Raw genomic sequence first — 18906 nt, forward strand, 5'->3', positions numbered from 1 at the left:
TTTTAGATAGGGGACAGTCTTGATACTTGTGAGGTGTAATATTTCCACCCTAGGCTATCGAAGTACCTCACTGACAGAGATGCAGGAATGTTCTCTCAAATACACAGGTGTTTCTGTTATGTGAGTATTATGGTTTTTTTGGGGTGGTGGTGGTGTGTGTTTCTTTGTTTTAAAATTTGTTTTGTGAGACTTCTGTCCAGGTACCTCACCTGGATGTCAGACTGCTTGTATACTGATCTCTAAGAGGGTGCAGTTATGCTCAGAAGGAAAGAATTGACTCAGATACGTGACTGTCAATGTAGGTTTGCCATCAAGAAGGTGTGAAGTCTTATTTACAACTGTTTTCAATGAAATGATCTTAGCCAGAGTTATCGGTAGATGACAGTAATGACTGTCATAGAAAGGTGCAGTCATTTCACATTTGAGAAATTATTTATTATAGTCTTTAATCTAAGAAGTAATAATGTTAACACCTGTGGCTATTTAAAATACTTCTTTTGCCTTGTAACACTGATAAATTCTTCTGTCTTAGTTTGTGTCCCATCTTCAGTTAAAATAAGGTGACGTTGACTGCCACTTTGCTTCAGAATAACTGGACCCCAGGTATTGGTGGTGAAGAGAATTTGTAATATCTGAAACTGCTCTGGGGCTAACATTTTGATTTTTGCTGTATTTTCAGTAAGACCAAAAACGGAAGCAGCAAAGGCAGCCTACGAACTCAAGATACGTTGTCAAATCCCCTGCGAAAGAGGGTATTAGTATTACCACGCACCATTTCTTCTGTCCCTTGACTGTGACAAGAAAATGCTCCATTATGAGCTTACATTAACTGATAAGAAGGGCAATATTTACGCATGTCTTAAAGTTGTCCTGTATACTGATGCTTTTTCCTAATTCAAACATTTCTGTCACATCAAACGCAGGTTGGACTCCGTTCACTGCGGGGCGGTGTTTGTCAGGGGGCCAGGGTATCTTGAGGAGCACGGACAACAGCACAGAATTGTTCACTGTTGTCATTTACCTATTTGTGTTTAGATTCATATATCTTTTCTGGTTTAGCAAACAGTATTTTCTGCCTCAGCAAAAGGAAACAAAACCAATGGAAAAACATGCCTGGTTTCCATTCTTATCCTGGATTTGTATGAATTTGGTGTATTAATCTAACTCCATTTGCTCATGTTGGAGCTCTACATAGACGACTGTGGTTTTGGCTCTCTTGCGTCTGCTAAATGGGTGCCACTTACTGCAACAATGTGCCTAATGGAGTCTAATTCTGTGATCTGCAGTTCTGGGGTTTTATGATTGTTAATGTGTGGTTTTGGATATTCTGTGTATTTGTTTTTATGAATTGTTACAGTTTGCTTTGTAAAATGATAAATAAAATTAATAATTAACCATGTTCTGCCAAAAATTCGTGTGTTTTTTTTGTTTTGGTTGAATGACAAACTAAGCAGCCCATAAGTATATCCTGAATTTTCTTTTAGTGTTCCCAGCCCTGGATGGGTGGGGTTGCCTCTCATGCATGTCGTGGTGTCATGCCACGTCAGTGAATATCCTTGTGCCACATCTGTTTGGATGAACTGGCAAAAATTTACTCCAGGTGTACAAAAATGACGCAACATTACAAAATATCTTTGAAGCGGTGGCACCTTTAACAACAGTGTGTACCCTGATATTTGTTTAGTGTTTCTTATTAATTCTTAGCACATCTGCGTGTGCATATCAATGTGGAATTAAAATTATAGGCCTGGTTTTGATGCTGGAAATACAAGTTCGTTAATTTAGCTTAAAGACCGTAGAAACAATATGGTCAGATGACATAATCCCAAATCTCATTGTTAAATCACTTACATCTTGCAGAGGAATGTTCCTATCACATGTTAATTTTCAGTGGACAGTGTTTCTTTTTGTGTATGAACTAGTGCATTGTGTTGCAGAAAACAGTGCCATACAGTATCAGGCCAGAAATATAGATGGAAAAAAATTCTTACTAACATTTGCGTTTTCCACACTTTTTCTGGGCAGCATTATCTTCCATTGGGTTAGCTATATAAAGATGTGATGTGACAAGATTTCATATCATCTCCTTCCTACTTCAGTATGTCTTCGAAATCCTAATGGTGTTATATATGCCTTCTACCTTCTATGATACTGTTTTCCCTTCCTGTATAGATTACTGCTTAGGGCATATCCACAAAGTAAATTTAGCTGTGTCCTAGCTCTGCTGACAGCCGCAGGATTAAATGTCTGTGTTCTAACTGGCGGTGTTTTGATGCAGAAAGCATCAAAGGTATTCTTGAATTCTTTGAAAGAGCATTCTGCCTGCACTGCCAGCACTGAGGTGAAAATTTCTGTACCTGCTGCATCCACTCACTCATTTTTAACAGCATGTTTTAAAGTAACAATCCTTACAGATCTGGGACTGGCTGGCATTCATGGGAATTTCCTTTAAATCTTTATTAGTCAAAGATGATTGACTTGTGGAAAGTGTGAATCTGCCTGTTTATCAAAAAAAATAATGTTATAAAATATTTTAACAGCACACATGTCCATTTTGTCGGTTTCATCTCAAAGAAGAAGCTAGGAACTTAATGTGATTGGAACATTTTGGATGTAGTGTGGACTGCAAACTGAACATAAGCGGTCCCTTAGGGTTTTGGAGTCACCTGGCTGAGCGCAGTCGGACGAGCGATACCCTGGGTGCATGACCGCACCTCTGAGCCAGGGCGCAGGTTTGCTGAAGGCACGGGGATGGCCGGACGCTGACGCTAGACTCTTTGTTGTGGATTTCACTTGACTTTGTTGCGAAAGCCTGCTGATGGAGAAGCCCACTTTGGCCATCCAGGAGGACAGTTTGGTATAGAGAAGCTGGAACACCTGCGCTCGTTTGCCATTGTACATTGACTATTGGAAAGGTCTTCAGAAATGGCTGACTAGGGAAACAAGGGTTTGAGATTGAGTATTTGTGTGAGGTACTATGTAGAAAACCCCTTCTGTAAAGTTATTATTCCCTGCATCGTTTCCCCAAAGACAAATCTTTCATTTTCATTTTACTTGCTTTTACCTAGGACAGAAATACCAAGAAATATTGAGGAGCCATTACTGGAAAATTCTGACTCTTACTGTGTGTCTCGGAGAGTATTTCAAGTACACTGTTATTTTTCCTAGTTATGTATTCTGTTGCTGACTAGTTTTTTTTTATTACTATTTTTTGAGTTTGTGTTTTCACTGGCTTCACAGATGCTGTATGTGACAATGGTGCAAATAATTTTATCCCATCCTCAAAGCAAGCCAGGCAGTTTCCTGCACAAAGTGTGAGGGGACCCACGTTTGACAGAATCACAGAATAGTAGGGGTTGGAAGGGACCTCTGTGGGTCATCTAGTCCAACCCCCCTGCCGAAGCAGGGTCACCTGACATTGCTCATTAGCAGCAATGAGCCGTTACTTTTAGTCTTGCACGATGCCTTATGGAGTTGTCTGCATCCTGAATAACCACTGCAGTCGCTTGTAGTCTAGAGATGCAAAAAACCCTTCACAGTGCAAAGGTAAACTGGCCTACATTGCTGGGAAATTGCTTACAGTGTGAAATGCTGTATTTGTGTCACCCAGGCTAAAAATGTGAGGCTTTTTATAAGGTAGCAATCAGCTTTATATGTCTTATTGATTTTATAAGCCTGCTATGACTCTGTTGGCTTAAAACATTTTGTAAATATCTGTTTGACCTTCAGATATTGTATCTAGCTCACATTTGTGAATTTTGCTAGAAGAATAGGGAAGTATGGGGAAATTTTAATTGTATTTTTCAATTATATTGCATTTATATTTTTAATCCAGGTGTGTCAGGCACTAAGAAAGTAATATTGTAGAAAAATGGTAACTTACTGCATATATTATAGCAGTGATGTGCTTCTTATGCAAACTGCTTCTAAGCAGATTGAACATCAATGTCTGCTTTCAATCTTACTGCAAAAATACTGTGATCTGATGACTCGAGAAATGGAGACTTAAAGGTGATTGTGTCCAATATTGTAAAAAGCTGGTATCAACAGGAAGCTTAAGAAGATGCTGGTTTTGTCCAGTGTGAAACAAAATTAGAGGTACACTTGTCATGTTCCTGGTATTACCTCTGGATACGTGAGGAGATGGTGCGGATGCTCTTTGCTCATTCTCTGGGTGATAGCTCAATGTGAAGCTTTCAAAATTTGTGAAATGGAGACTGAACTATTTTTCTGTCATTATTCTTGTTGGGAGCATCCTTGCCTTTGGTGAATGGAAGGCTCAGTCACTAAAAGGATGGAATTATGTGAATAGCCTGTCTCCCTTCCAGACAGGATTCGTAGACCACATTTTTCCACAGCTGAAACTTCTGAGTGAGTCTTAGCACAGACAAAGTCAAGGCAAAGCTTCCGTCCATTCCTGGGGAGTCAGGGTTTAATCCCAGTGATTTGTTGGATAACAACAGAGAGGATTTAGAATAGAACACAGACTATTTCAGTTGGAAGGGACCTACAACGATCATCTAGTCCCACTGTCTGAGCAGCTCAGGGCTGACCAAGTTAAAGCGTGTTGTTAAGGGCAGTGTCCAAACGCCTCTTGACTGACAGGCTTGGGGCATCGACCACGGCTCTAGGAAGCCTGTGCCAGTGTCTGACCACCCTCTTGGTAAAGACGTGCTGCCTGATGTCCAGTCTGAACCTCCCCCGGCACAGCTTTGGGCAGTTCCCACACGTTCTGTCACTGGACACCGGGTAGAAGGGATCAGCAGCTCAAGTGATGCGAACCTTGTCAGGTTTGCCGCAGCCTGCACAGATGTTTCTCTCTAGCTGCCTGGGAGCCGTGCCGGGTACCGTATGCACCATAACATATACAGCAGAAGTGTGGTTTAAATGCAAAAGCATTCTCTCAAACTAGAATATTACTAAATCTCAACTGAATAGCCTAGAAAAGTGAATGTTCATTTAACAAAATGTCAAAATTTTCTGGCACTCGGACACTCAGAGCAAATCCTTACTTTTTTCACTATCAATTTTTTAATCAACTGAAAAAACAGTTAAAATCACGGAACCAAATCAATGTGAGAATATCACTGAATGGATTATTATTCTAGGGATGTTTTTTCTTGCTGCCTTGTCACATGGACAGAATTCTAATGCATTTGCTTTTGAAGATGAATACATTAACATCGCTGGTATGTCTCTCTCCGCTTGCTTGTTCTATATTTGTACTCCAGGATTTGGACTGCAGGGGAGACTTCAGAAAGTATCTTTACAACCATTTCGTAGATCTTAATTTCTAAACATCGGTTACAGCAAACGTCTGCTAGTGTGGTTGAAGACCAACGCTTGCAAATCTGTTTTTCTGTTTGTTCTTTACTTAAAATTACTACATCTATAAAAATCTGCCCATCCCTGGGTTGGGTGCCTGGTTGCTGGTGTGGCCATTTCTGTCAGAGAGGACTGGAACTCTATCAGTGGGTAACTTGCACCTTCGCTGATAAGTAGCTTAATGACTCCTAACGAGTGGCTGTCAGTAGGCAGATTGACGGATGTGAATAAAATGATACTGAGAGGTACAATAAAAGCACTTGAAATATGCAATAAAAGTAGCAGTGTGTGTTGGATACAACTGATGATGTTATTCATGTTAAAAATTCTTGCCAAGATGATTTTGGAAAGTGCTAAATACATATAGATAGAAAACCAAAAAAAAAAGGGGAGCGGAACTCCACAGTAGAAGTTCCAGCTGTTACTTTTTGTTACGACATGTTTTTTTGCCAGATGGAGGTTTGTGATCTTACTGTTTGTTAAGTAGTATGAAGCTCTTCTTTTTTATGTTGTGCGATGACTTTTGTTAATACCACGGGGTTTTAGCAGTGATCTTTGAAGTGGTGGTGGGTACAACTTGTGTATGATGTGCTGCATAAATACATATGGTCAATTAATTATGAGTGCAGAATCTTTTGTAGAGAGAAAGGAAGCATTAAGTAAAACAAAAGGTAAAATTGTAATTAACATGCCACATTGGCTATGCAAGGAAGTAGTCTGCTTCAGAATAGGGTTGTAGCCTGATAGCATTTTCTATCTATAACTGCAAAAGCAAATGGAAATGCTGTGTTGCATAGAGCAATATTTCACATAAAAGTGTGTGACCAATACAACAGTGTTGTACAATGTAAATATAAAGAATATAAAAGGGGTCCTATTAAGATAATAGGAGCAGAGCTCTAATAAAAAAGCGAACTTGTAAAGTGGGCTGTACTTGAGATTAAAACTCTATCCATAGTCAAAATGGGAATGGGAAACTAATACTATTTCATTGTGCGAGGCTTTACTTGACACTAAAGTTGTCACAGGAAGCTCAAGATATGTTTATAGGGTAGTTTACGGCTTGCACTGCTTTTAAAAACAGTAGGGGAGAAAAGAGTTAACGTCATGAACAGTTATTTATGGCCTTTTTTTATTTCTTGGTTTCTCACATCCAGGAAACAAAGCTTTAAACAAAGAAAAGCTGTAAGAAACACTCTAGATCCTTTCAAGGGCTTTGCTGTTGCTACTTAACAAATTATCTAGTTCTAACATCAGAGCATTCTTGCTCTCTTCTCTGTGCTTTATTATCTTCACTGAACTGGACAAAGACTGATTCGTCATTGCTACAGCAAGATGCGGAGAGCAGGTAGGATCAGGGTGCTGCTGTGCGAGGGTCGCGCAAGTGCACAACCCTGCTCTGCAGGGCTCCAGAGCAAATGAGCAGAGAGGGGTGCTGCAGTGGGCAGGAGGCACCGAAGTCACAGGCTGGTTCCCCCGCTGACCCTGCTGCCTGGGAAGTGCTCATTGGCTGCCAGTTCTCTGCTGGTCCATCACCACAGCTCAGAAGCTCCCTGCCAGGAATCACACGTTTGCAGTGCACAACCTGCTGGGCTCCTTCCACTGCAGCCCTTTTCACAGGGTTCAGCTAGCGCAGGTCACGAGCTGGCATCCCTCCTCTTCCCACAGTTCTCTTATTTTCACCTGGCACAGCAGCACCATGGGTCAGGTGTTGGGAAGGCTCCTGTTAGCAACAGACCCAGGCCACAGCTGTGAAGAATGAACGAGCTGCTTAGAAATCTCCCCGGGCATCGTTTGGTGAGAAAGCAAATGCTGCTTTGCACTGGTTGCTGGGCTTCATCCTGAGGGATCCTGCTTCCCATCTTGTGCCAGTAAGGGTACTTACTGCCTTTTTTTCCTTGCTGACCTTCCACACTGAAGTTATATGCCTGTGTATCTTTCAAATAAACTGTTCTGCTTTCATTTGATGTGAGTTGGAGGCCTCCTCCGGGAGAGCCAGCTGTACCCTGTGCGAGGGTAGGAGGTTGAAAGTGTGGGCAAACTGCTTCCATGTCTGCAAGCGATCGCTCGTCAGAAGGAGGATTCTGCAGTATCTGTTAAGCTAGAATGTTTTCTTCCTTTTCTGCTTAAAGAACTTGAACATAATTTTACTGAGAAAGTTATTGAACTCTGTCACAAATAGTTTTTATTGATACAACTGTATTTCTTTAGAGTAAACACTTTCTGTGCCCTTATTTCCATATTAACCAGATCAGAGAATGCCCTTTCTAGCTCTTGGATACTGCAGAAATGCTAAAATTCTGGTATCAAATAGTCAGACTTGCAGTCATCTTTCCATTTAAAAGGTTGATAGTATCTAAAAATTATTCCAAAGGAAAATCTCTCAAACCTCAACGGAGATTTTGCGTTCCAGGGTAGACTGTAGTTGTCTGGTGGTATGCTCTAACTTCAGCTCATTTGTTTCCACTCCTGTTTTGAATGTTTCCCCAAATGAGCTTCGTTAGAAGAGATCATGAAAATGCCACTCTTGGATATATTTAAGCCATATAAATACATACTGATATATTGAACAAACTTGCTAAATGCTCAGACCAGTTGTAAGACACTGCTGGGACTAATGAAGGACTTACCATGAAATCCTTTTCAGTCCTCCTTCCTGCTCTCAGTTTAACGCTGCAAGCTGCCAGCCTCTGAGTGCGAGACCTTATCCTGTTTCCAATGTCATGTGCAAATCTGTTGATTCTTATGGTATACTGCTTTGAAATAACATCTTGTCCTGTCTAGAAGATCTGTTTGTTTTTCAAAAGATGCACGTTCTGCACAAGGACAGTTTTACCCAGTGTTCTGGCAAAGTAAAAAGCCTGTTTTGAAATGCGTGGAAATAGTACACATTAGTATGAAGGAACCATCTAGATACACCGTTTTTAACACAGCCCAACTTCTTTTTCCTAGTCAAAGCCTGTATTCTTAGAGGAAGACTCAGTTCCATCGTAGTGTTGCCTTCGGTGCTTCATCAGATAGCAGCAGTTGAAAGAACATGGATCGTTTTGACATTATGAAGTGTTTGCCCTCCAAATTCTGACAAGCACAATCACTTGTACTACTGCTATTATTATTATTTGCAAAAGGAAAATATTATAGTGACCACACTATGGGAAAGTGCTATGATAGTGTCATCTTTGCACTTTTGCAGTGATGAAATGTATTTAGTTAATGTTAACAATATAGTACCCTAGCTGGGAAGTGACAACGTGACATTCTGAAGACTGTGCTCAGGTATTCTGTGGTCACATAACTTCATTTAGTGGGTTGCTTTCAAAATGGGCAAGCATCCTGAAGACAGACTGCACGTGTGGCTTCATAGTGGGATGTACCCATAAAAAGTGGCAATGTGCCTTTTTCATATTCTGTTGATGTCGCTAGCAAACCGGGGCTTACTGTTTAGAAACCTGTGATACTGCAGTCTCAAATGTGCAGAGAGGATTTAATCTTTGGAAGACTGGAAGTTGTTGTGAACCTTTTATGGATTTTTTTTACATAAGCAAGAAAACCATAGGCTGTGCCTGGAATGCGTTGCTGAAATATTATCATCTCTCTTGAAAGCTTTTTCTTTGCATTAGGTATTTGGGATACCACCTTAGCTCGCTGCTCTGCAGAGACCTCAATAGAAAGGCCCCCTGAGGCTCTGCACAGCAACTGAATTTTCATTTCCATTGGTTCTCCTTTGGAGTGTCCTTGGGTCTTCGGAAGCTTGCAGGGTGAGGGAAGAGAGGTGCATGTGATACAAAGCAGTAATTCACATGACATTTAGGGGTGTAGTTCTGCAACACTGTAGCACAGAAAATCTGCCCCAAATTGGATCCATATGGTCCCATCATCCTCTCCGAGTGGTACAGATTAAAATCTAAGACAATATTTAGTTAACACATTTCAAATTTAAACTCAACGAGCTATAAAAAAAAAAAAGAAATTGAATCTAAATCCATCAAAGAGAAAAGGTTAAACTTTGGAGAAAATTCAGTATTTCTCTGTGTTAGAGCACATACAGAATGCCACACTACTTAAGTGCAGTGCATTTGGTTTCCATGATGCCTTATCCTAGCAACACATTTTCATGTTTTGTTATTTTCCATTCTGCCTGCCTTTTGCTGCAGAAGGTACAAAATGCAGCGTGTCAGCTGAGGTCTCTGGCTGGTACTGTTGTTGGAGGATTAGAGAATTTTAACAACAAAATATATAGCTAGGATGGTACCTTCCACTTTGATGCTTAGACTTCTTTAACGTGAGAATGCAGCAATGTTATATATGTTAAATCTTAAGATACTGCTGTTCATCCCACAGAATAAATTCAATTCTGATTCAGGTAGAGTATTGGCAAAATTTTTGATGTGTGGTGATTTTGGGACAAGATTTCCTGTGATCTGATGTTGCCAGGCATCGCTGACTTTTGGGAGATGGAGATTTACACAGCTTCCCTGGAGGTGAACTTTGAAAGTGGAACTAGAGTTGCATGGTGGGAGGTACAAATTTGTCGAAGTGTTTTGGGATGGTGTGCCGAAGTGCTTGAAATTAGATGGCAGTATTCTTTCTGTTCTTAGTGATTCCGAGTCAGGATTGCAGAAATACCTACTTCAACAAAGTGGAGGTCAAATACTCGGTGTTACCTAGCCTGGATGACTAGTTGCTGGGGCCTGAAGCCGTGCTGTGTGGTTGGAGTCCTTTGTAGTCCCTTCTTTCTGCTTTTCTTCCCCAAGACTGCCGGTGGGCGATGAGTGGGCGCAGACGGGATCCTGCCTGCATGAGCTCAGTCCAAAGCCTTTGGAAGCGCTTCTGAATCTTTCTGCCAACTGCAGTGGCACTTGAACCAGGGCCTATGTTATTATGTGAAATCTGAATGCAAGCCCACTGCCTTGAGGGTAAGTTTTAATTTAAACTAATAATTTAAGTTACCTGATAGGACAGGGTTCTACTCTGTTCAGCATGTTGGTTCAGCACGTCATGCATTTTCTGTGTGAATAGCTGCTACCACACTATGATTCATGGCCCATGCAATGCTTAGCATCGCAGTTTTGTCGTTAAGCAGTGTGAACGAGACTGGGGGGGGGGGTGGTTATTTTATAATTTTATTGCAGCCTCCATAGGCTGCAGCAAGATACTTGAAACCACCCATTTAGAGACTATCGGCTTTCCTCCTTGGTAAGAGGCCTTGCTGGGGCCAGACGCCATTTCAGTTGAAGTTGTGTGTGCGAATAAATGAGAGTTGTGATGGTTGCAAAGCTCTGTACATCTTTGAAATGCTTGGAGGAGGCCGAGGTGTTTTTGACACCTTTTCACACCAGGATCTCTCAATTTCTTGCTTTCTCACCCTTCAGCTGTAAATTCTGGTGCAAGACACGTTGGGCCAGTGTAAGCGTTCAGGCAGCGATGTGACAGAGGTTGGGCTGAACCCGGTGGAGTTCCCGCTCCCTCTGTTTTGAATGGAATGGGAGTTTTTCTGTGCAACTTCATCGGAAAAAGCAAATCGGATGAGCTTGTGAAATTTCCACCCACGTCTGGCTGGTCCTGCTGGCTGTGCGTTGGGGCGCAGCAGGGATCTGGGGCAGCTCTGCGTTTAGGACGTGGGTGTAACCAGGGAAGGTGTAGCTGAGGTGCTGCTCGTCCCGTCTCACAAAAGGGGCTCTGGGCTTTGCGGTGAACGTCTGGGATCTTCTCCGAGCTCTGACTGAATTCCAACACGTGCAGCAGTCAAAATTCCAACTCTGATGTGAGTATTGAGGCTTTTTTCTTCTCTGTTGTCCTCAAAAGTAGTGTTGTAGTGCCTTAGAGGTGAGAGTGTTTTATTTATAAAATAAACCCTGCAGTTTATAAATGAAACAAACTTAGCAGTTTATTTTACAAATAAAATGCTCTATAATGTATTCTGAGATTGCTGTGTGGATTATGCTATGCAGCAAAGAAGGTTTGTTGACAGTTTGATTAACCTGTACTACTAGATTTCTAGTTCCTTTATTTTCTGTAAATACATAATAACATACCAGTTAGTTTTAGCGCCGAGTAATACCATTAAATCAATATAGCTCAAAATTATTGAGTCAGACTGTATAATGGCTTAGTATGTTGGGAATTTTTCACTAGTTCATTTTTTAATAAGAATTTTGGAAAAAAATGACCACATTCTTCTCATCCTTCATCAGTTTATATATGCACAGAAATAAATGATGATTTGGGTATATGCTAGAATGAATAATATGAGAGAATATATGAATAACATTAGATATTATCTGAGTCTGCTTTCACTTCCATTTCTGTAATGAGCAAAATGTAGGAGTTAAAAAGCTTTAAAACCTGGTACTTGAGCGGCAGCATTTCTGTGTGAGTTCTTGGGCCGGAGATCTGAGCTGGTGTGTCCTTCACGTGTCGCTGCTGGGAGGTGCAGAGTGAAGCGTGTTTAGGCGACGGAGGATGAGGATCTCCCGGCAAGCGCTGGCAGTGCTTCTGGGTGGGGGGCGATGGCCAGGGCAGGGACACTGGGGGTGGGAGCCGGGGGAGACCAGCCGCAGGCTGCGGTTCCAGGGTGGGTGTGCTTTCTGCAGTGATTCCTGCTGCTCCCTTTTCTCCAGCACTCACTGCTATGCCGTCCCTGCCTCCCAGTGCCAGGGAATTGATCGAGCTTGAAGACTTTGCAGAAGTGTTCTGTAGGTGGGTTGGTTCTCGATCCAGTTGGCAGCTGGGCTCTGCAGAGCGCATCAGGGTGGTCACGGGAGAGGGCGAGCTGCAGGAGGGGCTGCGGTGGGAAGTCATTGTTGAACCATGGCTGGCCGCAAGTGCAGAAGCAAGAACTGCTGGTGAGATAGGGGACACGTCAACAGCAAGAGGAGGAAGAAGGGAAGAGAAATGGAAGCCTGAAGTCAATGCAAGACAGAAGTGAAAAACAAGGTCAGCATCTGGGGGAGGTAAATGGGATCACAGGCTCAGACTGTGAGGTTAACTTACATGGTCGGTTGGTAAGTGGCTAGTGAAATACTCCATCTTCCATCACGTGCTTCTCTGTATTCTATGTCTGGTTGGAATGGAAGTGTGAGGAACATGGAGACATCTGTTGTATATGTGAAAGTATCCACAGGGGCTGCAGAGCTTTTTCACTTCACTTTCAGGAGGCTTTGTTTTACTCCTGGAGTCAAGAAATAAAAACCAAAGCACACAAGTAGCAGAGAAATTAATATTGGTTGCTGGGTTTGGCCTTCTGTGGAGTACAGCATGCATTGATCTGATCTTTAACTTCCAACATGCAAAGATACTTTAAGGTAAATATTGTCTGTTTCTGAGCACTGTTCCACTTTTATTCTCTTTGAGACCACAGTCTTCTAAAAGACTATGTTATTTTATCTTATTTTTATGTGTCTTTATTTCATTTTGTTTACAAATATGTTTATCAACATCATTTGCAATCTCCAGCTCTGTATTCTCTTGGATTTTTATAATACCTTAATGGTCTATGAAAGAACACAAGCTATGATGGACGATATTATTTAATATGCCAGGTTTCTTACCAGTCAAAGATGATTAAAAGTTGTCGAGGTAGACTAGTTAACTCTTGAAACACATTGAGCAGTTGCTTTGTAAGATTAGTATCACGTAGCACAAGTGCCGATTTCTCCATCCCTTGCTGTGCTGGCCTTTTGTTTCTCTGGAGATGCGTTTCAGTGGGTGTGGAGAGATCTGAATTCATACACATGTGCTTTGTGTTGCATTCCTGCCTTAATTTAGCACTTCTTGGAGACCAGCTGCAGCCTTATTTAAAAAGAGGAGAGGGTGGGTGGTTAGCTAGGGCAGTGGCCTGCAGAGTAGGAATGGTCAGTTGCAGTTGTGAATGGAGGTGCTTGTTATCTTGTCTTGAAACCGTGAGGTGTGTATCTTACTGTATCGTACTTTTTTTCAAGTTCAAACACTCTTGTTTTTTTGAAAACCAAAGCTACCATTTCCGCAAAAATGTAATAAACAAGAAACCTAAAATGAGCCAGAATAGAGATGGATGCCAGTTGTGAGATTTATTAGAATTTTACAACTGTCTATTAAATCAAATAGCCTGTTCAGTAGAATTAGAGATAGTTATTAAAATGGCAGATGTTAAGTACAGTGTTGGGCTTCGGATTCCGTTAGAGCTGCCCTGCCAGTATTTATGAAGAAACTGTTTCTGTAATAAACTTACTACAAAGAAACAAAATTTGTAGGATGTATCATTTGTGCGCTTTTTTTCATGACAATGGTGACAGAGGGCTTAATGAGGTTCTGCTGGAAACTTGCTTATCCTTTGAAAACAACCTTTTAGTCAAAACACGATAAGCATGTAAGAAAGCAGAACGGAAAGGTTGCTATGTTGGCCAGTTTATTTCTGAACAAGCTTTTCAGTCATGGTAAAACTGCACGCGGAGCCCGTGCCTTCCCCTGCTGCTTTTGCCCTCTGAGTTCGATCGCTGGCTGCTAGCGTTTCATGAAACCCCCCTGATTTATGTAGAACTGTTCATCGTTGCTTGTATCCGTTTATTTCTTTTTTTTACCTTCTCCAGTGTTATCTCCTGGTGTGTGACTAACCAGTTCAAATGAAATAGTGCAGAAATCCTTCTCCCAGCATGAAGGAAATGGAGTTGGCTTTTTTACCAAATTTACTTCCACTGAGTTGGAGCTGATTTTATTGGGCAGATCTTCAGGTGCTTTAAACTTTTCCAGAGGCGCAGTCTCCTCTGGGGACGGGCACTCACCCTCTCCCCTCCCTGGGCAGAGCCGCTGTGTGCAGGGGCTGCTGGCTGGCCCAGCCGTGGCCGAGCCCCCGCCTGCCCTCCCCGCCTGCGAAACCCTGCTCTGGGCAACCCCCTGCCACCGCTCCCGGCTCGCCAAAGGCTGCCCAACCGCCGAGCGTCTCTGCAGGCAAAGATCAAAGGTACCGGCCGACGGATTTCTGCAGCTAAGGCTGCAAGCTGGTAATTACAAGTGATTTTCCTTTCTTAAGTAATGGGCTTACTTTGCGCCTGCCCTCATCCTCAGGCTTGTGGCTTGGGAGAGGGTTCTTGTAAGAACAAGTGAAGGTGAAGGATCCGGACGTCTGCAAATGCGATAGATAGTTGGGATACGTTTGAGGAAGCTGATCAGCTGTAGCATGAAGTGACAACTTGGTTAAAATTACATGATTTCAGATACGCTGTCAGGTTCCATACCATGCTTTGGCTGTAAGCTGCAGCAGTGCCTTAAACCACTTAATTCACGTGCTTAGAAACAATGGTGTAATATGTCCAACATTTAGTATTTAAACCTGGTGCTTCAGAATTGGTGTTCTTACAAGCACAGCGTAACTGAAGGACTGTTTGCTGTATTTGAAGTAAGAAGATGCCATGAAATGTAATTTTGAAGCTGCCACTTCCCATCAAAATCGATTGGCGTTTTGCTGTAGTCAGACTTGGAGGGCCAGATTGTGGCTGCTGTGTAAAAGGAGGTGGGGGCAGAAGACTAATCCTCTCTGGATGCCCTACAAAGAGCCAGACACATTCAGACTGTGATTATGCATTTTTGTTAAAATAAACTGGGATTTCAGTCAATAATAAACTCTAATCAGCTCCTGTGGCTAGGGTTCTTATACCTTGTCTTCCATTTTCTCTGCTTTTCTCTTGATTTCTCCTCCAAACCCATTTTAAATTCTACTGTCTTTATTACTTTGGTTCCTTTTTTGATAACTTTGTTTTAAATGATAACTTAGTCATTTGATCTATTTAATCTTAAATTAGGTCTTTTTGGCTACTCCTGTCAGGTTTTCTCTTTTCTTGGTGACTTATTGGTCCTTAATTAGAACCTCATTTCATTTTTAAGGGCTGGTGAATAGACAGGTGGTTTTTGGTAGGATTCTGTGATTTTTTTTTTTTGCTAGTACTATAAGAAAAGACCTAGAACAATATTTGCATTCATACAACAATTTCCATCCTAATTCCCAAGCTGCAAGCCTATTGTTTTGCTGAATTGCAGCCACCTCAGAGGACTGTAGCAGCCAAGGACAACGAGGCAGGAATCTGTTTCTTTTCCAGAAGGCCCCAAGCTATCTTCTTTGTCCAGGGCAGACACACAGGGTATGGATATTTAAGGTCTCATCTGAAAGATGCAAATGAGCAGACTGCCATGAGTTAGAGGTAATTAAAACCACATATTGAGATAATCAGCCAACTCAATTCTTGCTTTATTGCAGTCTGTTTTCTAATCTGGGGGATATGGTCTTACAGTGTTAAATTTTCCATATACTTACCAATGCAGAGAAGGTAGCTGCAGGTAGCCTGCTTGTGCCAGCAGAAAAGAAACGTGTTTGCAAGCACGAATGACTGGCAGGCCATCATCTGTAGGGTGCACGTGTGAAGCTGTGTATGGACAAATGGGGAACAGGTGAAAATCTGCTCTCAGGTATCTTGTTCCTCATGAAATATGGAGCAGAGCTGAGCCTGTCGAGTCTTCAGTCACTTGGAAATGTCCAGGGAGAGGATTCTTTATACTGAAATTGCAACACCAGCTTGTCTTTCTTATGCCCAAGCAAGCGAGTCATTTTCAGTGGCTGGTGGTAATGAGTGTAATTATCTCCTTGAGAGGCGGGATGGTAACAGCCGCCTTTTCCAACAGCAAGGTGTAGAAAGCGGTTCCTGTGATGTGGATGTTCCTGTGTCTGCTGTAGTTTTAAACTAGTATTTCTCATGGTACTTGAGAGCATTTTCATAGGTAGTGTAGGATGGACTAGTTACGGTTTTCATCTCTGAAAAATTTGGCCACTTTTTCTGAGATAACTCTTTGAGGCATGGTGGTGACTTTCGCATCCTTCTGCACCGTGGAGATGTCGTGGGCTGTGAATCCCTCTTGCTGCGGAGGGGCTTTGGGAGCCGCGGCTCCAGCCTGAGCCTCCGCTTCCAGCCCAGGCTTGGTACCGGTGCTGGGCCATGCACCGTCCCCCCTGCAGCGGCAGCTGCCCCGGCTGCGTCCGAGGTGGAGGCAGCAGCCTGCGCGTGGCCTTGCCCAGCGTGGTCAGCGGCTGCTGCCAGGATCAGTCCGTAGCAGTCGTCTGTCGCACTCCTGTTTGTGAAGCTCCTTCTGTTACTGCATTCACTACAGATGACGTGGTCCGAGTGCTGGTCTGTGCTTTGTTTGTATTTACCTCGTGGTAGAGGTCCCTTTTGCTTTGTCTGAACTTCCTTGATGAATGGCTGCTTTTAAGAAAGCTGGAGCTTAGATCTGAGAGGAATTAACCCAGAAGCAGGAATAGTAGCAATAATTGATGCCACTGTTAATGGCCTAGCCTGGTGTGGGTAGCACTGCAGTGCTCCCTCTTCCAGAACTGAGGAAATGAAGGTGAAGTGGGTGAGAACAGTATGATTTCAGTCTTCTGAATAATGAAAGATAATGTGATAGCCACACACAAAGGATTAATTTTTGCTTGGTAAGTTTAATTAATAACTTGCAGGAAGTCAATTTCTGCCTTCAGTCAAATGGATGAGGGACAGAAGATCAATTTTCCATCCGTGTCTAGTTTCTGGCAGGTTTAGGACTGCAGGGGTCCTTTTTCCCCTTGGTGCTCGCGGCGTTTGGAGGCAGCTTCTTCTAAACGTGTGTTTGAGCTGCGGCAGGGCAACAGGTGGGACTGATACTGCCGAATCGTGTCTCTGTTCATTAATCTCAAACACTGTTATGCCAGAGTGTCTGTATAAAAGCAATTATCAGAACCTGTCTTTCTAAATCAGTATGCCATGGCTAATGTTTTGGCCTCCTTCCCTCTGATGCTGTCATGCTCTGGTGTGTCCTGCGTTTTCGCCTTGTAAGACTTCATCCCAAAAGAAAATGCTGGAGGGTATTTGTCATCTGTTTACACCCCCCCCCCCCCCCCCCCCAGTGGATTAATTCTATTTAACTGGGTTAATTGGTGTTAGCTAGGCAATAAATCTGTGTTGGCAAAGGGTTTGAATTGTAAACTGGGGTGACCTGTATTGCCTAGAGATCTTAACCCTCAGACAACGCAGTGCTAGAAACTGTGTGTGTTATTGTAACAGGTCTCCTGTTTTCCATGCAGAATGGGAGGGGAGGGTGCCACTCCGGCCCTCGGCACAGTTGCCAGGTGCTTGCAGGAATGTGACTTGTCCCTCGATAAGAGAGGAAGACCTCGGTATATGAGGATCTTGGATAGGAAATGGGTCAGTTGCTCGCTGAATGCGTGGGAATATCTTATCTTTATTGTGGAGTTTATTTTTCCTCCTAACACTTTACGAATCTCAGCTTTGATGTCTCTTCATACTGTAAGAAGTCAGACATTTGAATTATTGCTCTCTCTATGGTTCCTCTTTATTTCTGGACTGAACCTGAGTTACTAGTTTGCTCTTTAGCATTTCCTACAGAGATAACTGATAATATTTAATATTGACTTATTGTCTGACAGAATGAAAGCTCTGGGAGTTGCGTTTTAATGCTTAAGAGTATTATTACTGGTGAAGCCTTCCTCAGGTTTGTGCTCTATTTTCCCATCTTGGTGCTTTCACAAAAGAGCAAGGGACATAATATGGTTTCTTTTCCTAAGAGACTGTTCTCTGCAAGTAAGATGAGAGGGACTGGCACCATTTTAGTTAATTTTCAGCTTCCCATGAGAACCCTCTGCCTTGTGTTTAGGAAATATATTGCAATTCGCAATTGCCTCATGTTTGTGGCCTTGGGTTTGTGTGTGGTGTTACTGTGGATTACTAGTAAAACTTAACTCTTTCAGAGAAGTTTGTATGTAACTTTAAGTTACAGAGACTAGTGCCTTGAAGCTACCACCCTATAGCTAGTGTGGCTATCTCTGATGGCTGTGAAAGCGTACTCAGTTTGTTAAGGACAGTACCTTTTGTGAACAAATCAAGAAATCGGTCAATAAATTAAGGGGTAGATTCGAGGCTGAATTTATAATTCTTGTTTATGGTAAAAAACCACAGGATGCCTTTGTAATTCAGAGATGGTAAAACTACTCTCTTCTCATACTCTTCCCATTGCTTTTTATACTGTTTTACAACTTCTTAATTTAGTTAACAGCTTTGCTGGTTGTGCAGTCAAGCAAACAAATGACTCCAGTGTGTGATTACAAAGCATATAGCATATATCTGTATTTGAACATAACAAAAATCTGGTAACCTTTAGAGTATCTCCCGTGAAATATTGTGTTGTCCAGTTGAGAATGAAGTGCTTGATTAACCTGGCCCGGCTCCCATAGCATTGTTACCCGTGTGTGCCCTTGTAGTGCCCTCTGTTGTAGGGAAATGCTGTTGCCTTTGCTTCGCTGGTGGATGTAGCCTTGTGAACAAATGAAGAGAGAAACCTCCGGAGGTCTGTGGGCATGACAGCACATCGGTGGTGGGTGCTTGACCCCTGCAGCTGAGTGCGGAACCGAAGCCACCTACCTTCACATCCAGCTGGGTCAGGCGTGAGACAAAGTGGCCTTTACATGTGGCCTGAAAACAAATGCAGAAATCCTATACGCTGATTACTGGGGCTTTATCTTACCCCACAGATAGTGTTCTTTATTGAGTAATAATAAAGTGT

The 18906-nt window shown here is 42.4% G+C and overlaps 1 protein-coding gene across 6 annotated transcripts in view; it reads left to right on the forward strand.

Moving 5' to 3' along the window:
- Positions 1-18906, forward strand: part of DIP2C (disco interacting protein 2 homolog C) — a 326462-nt gene that overhangs the window by 22699 nt on the left and 284857 nt on the right. The window contains exon 1 of one of the 6 annotated variants that reach the window (XM_075419737.1): positions 10108-10241. The exons of the other annotated variants lie outside the window; for them this stretch is intronic. Coding sequence (XP_075275852.1) covers positions 10220-10241 — 22 coding nt within the window. The 5' untranslated portion in view covers positions 10108-10219. Of the gene's footprint in view, positions 1-10107; positions 10242-18906 lie in introns of those variants that run through there. 6 annotated transcript variants of the gene reach the window in all.

Source organism: Opisthocomus hoazin, chromosome 4 (genome assembly GCF_030867145.1).
Source record: "Opisthocomus hoazin isolate bOpiHoa1 chromosome 4, bOpiHoa1.hap1, whole genome shotgun sequence".
In the NCBI taxonomy this organism is placed as follows: Eukaryota; Metazoa; Chordata; class Aves; order Opisthocomiformes; family Opisthocomidae; genus Opisthocomus; species Opisthocomus hoazin.